The sequence below is a fragment of the Neltuma alba genome, unplaced genomic scaffold, assembly GCF_004799145.2.
Source record: "Neltuma alba isolate B1F8T4 unplaced genomic scaffold, ASM479914v2 tig00011709_pilon, whole genome shotgun sequence".
In the NCBI taxonomy this organism is placed as follows: Eukaryota; Viridiplantae; Streptophyta; class Magnoliopsida; order Fabales; family Fabaceae; genus Neltuma; species Neltuma alba.
Genome location: NW_021636345.1, coordinates 391,825 through 399,917, shown reverse-complemented (window position 1 = coordinate 399,917; position 8,093 = coordinate 391,825). Strand labels below are relative to the sequence as shown.

The window sequence follows — 8,093 nt, the reverse complement described above, 5'->3', positions numbered from 1 at the left end:
ATGATTCGAGTCATTATCTTGGGATTGATTTGGCCAGCGAAGAGCGAACGAAGTGCTCCTTCCAGCCGGCTAATCTTGCCAGAAGGCTGATACAGATACAAATGCATAAAATATTATTATCTGAAACAATATACTCCATCTGCTACGTAGAATTCATTTGACTTTTATTTTAATATTAAATATAAGAGTTTAATTTATTTTATCTCTCATATTTATATATTTTTTTATTAAAATAATTCTTCTAATAATAGTAATTCTAGCTAATACACTTAATTAGTAAAGATATTTTAAGAAAAATAGCATTTATTTATTATAAATAATTAACTTAATTTATTTCTTTAATCTCCTCAAATTAGTTAACTAGTTCTTATAATTATAATGGGAGATAGTAAAATATAAAAATGCCAAAGTATAAATTTGGATAAAAAGTTTTCACTTAACCCACTAAATATCTAAATTTTTTTTAATGTAAATTTACTCTGAATGTTTAAAACTATAATAACATTGGCTATTACTACTAAAAGTCTATTGTTGATAATTAAAATAATAATATTAATAGTTAACATTTTCAATATTAAGGGACAACATTGTTATGATTTTAAATGTTCGAAATAAATTTGCATTTAAAAAGATTTCTTTAGTACCTATTATTCTTGGCTAAAAACTTTTGGTATAAATTTGCTCTTTAACCAATATAAATTGAAGTTTATGAATTGTATTATTAATGAATTGCATTATTCATTCATCATGCCCATACCTACTAAACAATCTAGTCTAACATGACAATTTCATTTAAATCTCAAGATGATGGTGGCGGCAATGCTCCATCATAATATTTCTCAAAATTTTATTTTGACAATGTAATTTTAAAATTGTGAAAAGTGTTTGATATCATTCGTTTGTTTAAATCTGTTTCTAGTAGATGTTCTAATTCAAATCAATCAGATTGAAATAGCAGAAATTTAAACATAATTTTAAGCAGTATTAAAAAAAAAAACAGCACTAAACGTTATCTAGCATTTTTAAAAAATTATATTCGACCGAAGTAATCTTCTTAAGCGAAATAGAAGCAGGGCAAGCTCTTGCAACAGTATTAGTAAATTGGATACTTACATAATCTGAATCTTTCAATTACACGACTTCATTTTTGTGAAGTTTCATGTAATAGAAATATAAATATCACTAATGTTTAGTACTAATTCTGATCCTAATTATAAGAGTTAGTTGACTAATTTGAGAAAATTAAAAAAAGTTAAATTAATTATTTGTAATAAATAGGTGTTGTCTTTCCTAAAATATCATTGCTAATCAAGTTTATTAGCTAGAACTACTATTATTAGAGAGACTATCTTGAACAAAATTATATAAATATGAGAAACAGAATGGATTGAGGTTTTATAATTAAGACTAAAATAAAAATTAAATAAGATTTTATATTAAAGAACAAAATGATACTTCACTTTATATATGCGAAATACAAACGACGATCCGGATGACAAAAAGAGACGAAGTTTGATATCGGGGCGGCATTTCATGGGACAGGGAATGGGAATATGTGGCGACCATTTAATGCCTTGACGAGGAACTGGATAAGGGATAACTAGAATATCACCAGATGGGATATCGCCGGATTTTTTTCCGGGACATAAAATAGAATAGAAATTTTTTTTTTGGTTGCCCACCCAGTTCACCGGAGCTTTGCTCTGACTACATCTGGATCCGACCCGCGTCGCGCACCTGGCTATGGTGGGTGAGTCTCCCAACGGGGATTTCTGCATACGCTGAGGTTCGAACTCGAGACCTCGCTTAAGCGGTACCAAACCGCTTACTACTTGGACCAACCCCCGTTGGTAAATAGAATAGAAATTGGCCTCACAGATTTATAAGCATTTTTTTTTGGGGCCAAACACAGATTTATAAGCATTTAATAGTTTATTTTCCTACATGTTGCACCAAAAATAAGGCTAAGATATGTCTTTCGGCCTGAAAAAATTTATTAAAATGCAAGGCCCAAGACCAAAAAAAAAAAAAAACCCTCTCAAATGTTCTCACAACTTAGCAATTCCTATGCACTAGATGGAATTCGGTATAGTAGAAAATGACTAACCCTTCACATTGTGGTGAATAAAAATTCATATTCTAATTGAGATATTCATATTTAGTATTTGACGGTATCTCAAACCGAATTTTGAAGAATACCTGTGCCTAACTCAAAAAAGGAAAAAAGAAAAATCTTGCTATACGGCTAATGACAACGTGACCCCAATCAACACAAAGAACCGGTGAGAACTAGCCACAAAGATATCCTTTGATTCAACTGCAAGCATAGATAAAATTGAAAAGGTTCGTCACAAGCTCAACTCCTCACTCTTCAAAACTGCATCCAGCTTCTACTTTATACCCAAAATTGAAGTTAGTACGCCTCAGTTCTAAGAACACGTAAAGGCAAGAGGCGATAAAATAGAATTGTGTATGATAGGTGGCATAATGACTTTATTGAAAAGAGAAATTCCCATGTTCTTATGAGAAAGTTTTCCTATTCCTATTCTCATTTTGTATTGAACAAGCCACCAAGTGTAAATCTGATTATGGATTTTCCAACACCTAAAATGTTACATATAACAAACGTCATAATCGAATGATCGGGGATTACAAAAACAAAACTGCCAACGACCATGAAAATAAAACAAGTAATGTCTGAAAAGATTGAAACTAATAGTTCTATTTACTCCGAATTTTAACCTGGAGTCTCCAGTTAATCGCCCCCTCTGGTAAGGGAATCGACCTTGGTAAGAGCAGTGGCACCTCATATTCACCCACCTTTGATAAAGGCGCTGGAAGATGCAGGTTCTCAGGTGCAATGTTCACACAAAGTTGCCTTGCCACCTGAAAGTGCAACAAACTCTAGATCAGTACAAGGAAACAGCAACTTCTTTCTTTTTTAAGAAAACCCCAGTAACTCTAAATTTTATTAATCAACCCTCTCACAAAGGAATGCCGTGATTACATTTAGGACTTAGACAAAACAAGCAACAAAAGAACATTAAAACTCAAAACTAAAGCCTAATAACCTATTCCTTATGCACCAAACCCCACGACCTACAATCATAAAGCTAAAGAACACAAGGCCAATCATAACAAACAAAGTCCCAACAAAGAAATACAATAAAAACGTTCTGACAAAAATAATATGACTTGAGGCAGAAAATAAACTAGTTAATAGGATTGATATAATTTTTGGTCTCTCAAGTTTACCCTCATTTTAGTTTTGGTCCTTCAAGAAGCAAAATAGTCCAAGTTTTTATTGAATTATAAAGACCAATGTTTTAAATGAAAAGAAATTTGAGGACCAAAATCTATGGTTTAAAACTTGAGGGACTAAAAAATTGTATTAGCCTTAGTTAACACGGCAAGAGGGAGAGAGCAGGGAGTTGAAAATGTCAGCTCACAGCAGTTCAAAACTTGGATCGCAATAGCAGGCATGAACTATATATGAAATAGGTCGATTCATATTTTGTATTGTCACATCATGGTGGAATCTTTCTTTAAATTTATTTTCCCTTTTCTTATTTCTTGGTTCTCCCCTCACTGTACTCCCAGCAATCCGCCTTTCCATTGAAAGGATTATATGGAGATGCCACTAGTTTCTTCTTCAACGAATAAATGTAACAATGATACAGTACTAGTGGTCTATCCAAAATAGGTAGGAATCCAGGGTCAGCCTTCCTATATTTCCAAGTTTTAATTTCTATGACCTACAAAGGTAGAAAGCACCACAGCACTGATTGACTGTACAACGAAAAATATGCTTAGCAGACTGAAATGTTATTTTCATGAAGACAAACTATTACCTCAGCCACAATATCATCTTTCGTCACAGCTGAACGCAATTCCAGGGGATCATCTTTCTTTTCACGTGCCTGTGCCTTTTGGGCATCAATGAACCTCCGCAAGACCTAGTATATCAGAACATCCAACTCCATATGAAAAGAAATACATTTCCTTGTGATAAAAATAACAGTTCATTTTCCCCATAATCACAAATGTGAATAACAAACACAAAGCCGATGTGATCAAGGGAAGAAAAATTATGTGAAAAACATAATAATAGACATGACCTCAATCAGTGATGAAAAGATCTGAAGGTTAAGCTACAAACCAGCTTAGCTTTAGTGAGGCGTACTGCTGCCTTTTCATATTCTCTCATCTTAACTTCTTTTGAATCTTCAGATACTTTAACTACTTCTTTTTTTTCTTCTTCTTCTCCAGCAACAGGTTGATAGATCTGAACAATCAATAACAAGAAACTGCTAGTCAGTGATGTGAAAGACAGGGGGAAAAGCTAAGGAGCATAGCAGCTTGAATACAGTTTTCACTTAAAATGACAAAAATTAGCTCAAGTACACTGCACTTAACGGTTGAGATACATGCACTCATGCATATAACAACAGTAACCAAATCTATATATATGATAGAAAATTGACAAGAAGTTGTACTATTTATAAGTCAATCTCATTTCTGCTTAAAACCAATCTAAGAGCCTCTGCAGAAGAAAACAAATTGTATATAGAATAATGACTTCCTCAACTTTTATTGATGCAGTTTACTTCACTCAGTTTCAAGCTAAAAGGGAAAAAGAAGAAGAAGGAGAAACCACGCCAATAAACAGCTGTCAGTACCACAAGGAAAAACCATAATCACTCTATACTTCACAAAGGTACATGTACATATGAGGTAAAATAAAAATCCACCAAAAATACACGAACTTTTTAAACTATAACAATAAGCATTATCCCACGCTAAATGAAGTGAGCTACATAAATCATTCAATGTCATTGAGCTTTATAAGAAGAAATTAAAAAAAAAATTAACAAAAAAAGAAAAGAAAAAGAAAACATGCACTTTCCAGTAGCAGATAGGTGACAGAAAACTGGGGACATATAACAACTCATTTAAGAAGATTGTAAAAAGTACTGCCTCTAGTCCTTAATATAAGATATAGCTGACTTATTTGTGGATATTAAAGAAGTTAATAGATTAAAGTATTTATACTTATCGTTTTTCTTCAAACTAATTTGCCATTCTTATAAATTGATATATGATCTAATAATACATGTAAGTATTTTAAAGAGTATGCTATAATTAAGTAATTTAGTAACTTCCTTGACCCGAGGTACCACAAGAGTAATCTTAATCAGCAATCAGCAATCCATACACTAAGTACATCAATAAATCTTTGCATTGATGAATATTTGTTTGGATCATTTCAAGAACAGTAAAGTTAAACATTCACAATGACGAATGACTATATCGTAAAGTTCAGGATACAAATATCAATTTGTGGTGAGATCAGTTCAAGAAGAAGAAAACCTTGCGCTGTTCCCTGATAAGATAAGCAAACTTGTCAATATTTGGCACGGCAAGCAGCTTGGGCATTAGGTGGTTGCGAAAATATCCAGGAGCAACTTTCACCGTCTCACCCGCCTCTCCTAGCTTATCTATATCCTAAAATTGCGGTGGCCGCATCCACAGAAATAGGGAGGGTACACAGATTAAGAGAAGTGTTTAATTGAATTCAAAACGAGATTATCCAAACATATGATGTTCAAGGTGTAAAAAGCATACACTTATCATATTATTACTAGAAACAAACACTTGCCATGCTTAATTAGAGAACTTGATAGTAAAGATGCAGGATTAAACCACAAAAGAGTAAAAACTTCACCGTTGTGAGGATGACTTCCAGTTTCCTGTATCTAAGTCCTTGACAAGCGTATAGCAGTGGGTTAACCACAGTATGAGAAGAGCTCTTAGGGTGAGCATTTTTAATAATATGCTGAAGAGCGTGTCTGCCATACGAAAGATAACCCATGAAGCTCCGCAGGATCAAAACTACAACACCTTCCAGACGAATTAGAGAATGTCAGTATGCAGCTAAAGTACGGAGCACATTTGAAGTCAGCCCAACGACGCCGACCATAGAAAATAGATCTCACCATGGACTTCGACGGCGGCGGGGAGAGGGCAATACTGACGGAGGCGAGAAGCGAGGCCTGAAGGAGAATGGGAGCCCGGAACTGATTCCGTGCTGTCTTTAAAAAACCCCCCCAAATTATTATTATTATTATTGCTGTTTTATGGCTAACATTGTTGTTGTTAGGAAAAATAATTAAAAAAAATTAAAAATTACTAAATACGCATGAGAAATATTTACAAAAATTTTTTAGGCATTTGTAAATTTATTACTGCAAACACTAAATAAAATGTTGTTACCAAACCTTATTTAGAATTCAATACTACCTCCGATCCTTAATATAAGACCCCGTTTGACTTTTTGTTTGGTCCTAATTATAAGACCCCAATCCATTTTGTTTATCATATTTATGTATTTTTTTCCAAGATAGTCCTTCTAATAATGATAGTTCTAGCCAAAAAACTTAATTAGTAAGGATATTTTAGGAATGACAACACTTATTTATTACAAATAACTAACTTAACTTATTTCCTTAATCTCCTCAAATAAGTCAACTGAGTCTTATAATTAGGAACGGAGGTAGTAGTTTACAACTTCTTTTTTCATTATTTCTCCTTGTTATTGTTAAAAGAGAAGAAATTGACTGTCCAACTAAAACGTTTTTTTTATACATCCATACTTTATGCTCCGTTCTCTTGATAATATAAAACTCAATTAATTAATTTAAAAAATTTAAAACTAAATAAATTAATTAACACAATGAAATATAAGTAACTTTAAAAAAGGAGCCCAGGTAGCAAGGGGAAAAAGCTCATGAGTCAAATAGATAACCAATTTGAATTCATAAAATTTTTTAATTTTAATTTTTATTAAAGTTCTTTTTTTTTTCATAATTTGAATTTATGAGAATTTAAATAAGGATTAAATTCTCATAAATTACGAACGAAAAGCTATTCAAATTATTTCAAAGTTGAATGTTGATGGAACTGCAACAGGACAGCAAGGCCGTGTAGTGGGGTGGAGGTATGGTGAGGAACGAGAAGGGAGGATGGCGGGGTGGTTTTGTGCATAGGCATATGTACAGCTATATCCGCGGAGTTTTGGGTTCTTATATGTAGTTTTTACTTTCTTGCTACCACAGGGTTCACAAATGTAATTGTTGAGTCGGACTCTATTGCTGTTGTTCATCTTTCGTCTGATTTTTGTATCAGCCAGAAATGTTTTTATATATTGGATTGCTAACTGGAGTTTTTTTTCAAGCTCCTGCCTGCAGCTTCGGTGTGACACAACCAAAGACTTACAAATGTTTCTATATAGGGATGTAATGGGTGTTGAGTGCCCAAGACTGATTAATATGAATGATATTCGAGTCTGCGGCTTTGCCCATTTTTCTTTTTTGATAAGTTTGCCCATTTTTCTTCCGATAAGAACTTTTTAAATGGCTTATATCTCATAATGGGGTGGTATCTTCTGAGAGAAATTTATAAGGTCCCAACAAGCGATGAAAAGTTGAAAACATCATCAATCAAATTTTATACCAAAGGTATGGCAATGACGCCCAACTTTTATTATAAAAAAAAATAGTTACAAAGTTTCCCAGTCAAAAAAAAAAAAGGTGCACTTATGTCTGAGAAATATTTTTCTCAGGTGCATCCAGCACTTTAAAGTAATTATGGTACATCCAGCATTTTAAAATATTTTCTTAGATGCAGGGTATTTTGTGGTGTATTTAACATTTCAAAATATTTTTTAGTTACATCCAACACTTAAAAATATTTTTTGATATATCTAGTACCAGGACAAAAAAAATACTTCAGGATACTGGGGACTCTTAAAAAATATTTTGCGGTGCTAAACGTACTACAAAATACTTTAGAGTGCTAAATGCAATCTAGAAAATAATTTGAGGTGCTGAATCTCCCTTATTCCAAAAAGAAAATGATTACATTGTAGAGATTGATCTATCCCAACTTATTCCCAAGGGGTTGACTTCGTAACTGCAAAGTCAAATATGTATTAACTACTACTATTAGGCAATGTGTAAGCAATTACGCGCAGAAAGAGCCTGAAGCACTAGAAACAAAGATGACGAACGTCCCGTAACAGTGACTTTAGAACC

The 8,093-nt window shown here is 33.1% G+C and overlaps 1 protein-coding gene across 1 annotated transcript; it reads right to left on the bottom strand.

The window, feature by feature from the left end:
- Positions 1 to 2,471: 2,471 nt before the first annotated feature.
- On the bottom strand, positions 2,472 to 6,094 carry LOC114717157 (50S ribosomal protein L9). Its single transcript, XM_028902250.1, has 6 exons — positions 5,997 to 6,094; positions 5,726 to 5,901; positions 5,371 to 5,505; positions 4,160 to 4,285; positions 3,852 to 3,956; positions 2,472 to 2,886 (listed from the first exon to the last, which is right to left on the bottom strand). The coding sequence occupies exons 2-6, from the start codon at positions 5,870 to 5,872 to the stop codon at positions 2,722 to 2,724; spliced, it is 678 nt and encodes a 225-aa protein (XP_028758083.1). The 5' UTR covers positions 5,873 to 5,901; positions 5,997 to 6,094; the 3' UTR covers positions 2,472 to 2,721.
- Positions 6,095 to 8,093: the final 1,999 nt, after the last annotated feature.

Bases quoted from the DNA above. Each gene is read 5' to 3' on its own strand.
- LOC114717157 (XM_028902250.1), bottom strand. From the start codon at position 5,872: ATGGGTTATCTTTCGTATGGCAGACACGCTCTTCAGCATATTATTAAA. The intron at 5,506-5,725 runs GTGAAGTTTTTA...CCGCAATTTTAG, and splicing joins TGGAAGTCATCCTCACAACG to GATATAGATAAGCTAGGAGA. The intron at 4,286-5,370 runs GTTTTCTTCTTC...TTGATTGTTCAG, and splicing joins TTATCAGGGAACAGCGCAAG to ATCTATCAACCTGTTGCTGG.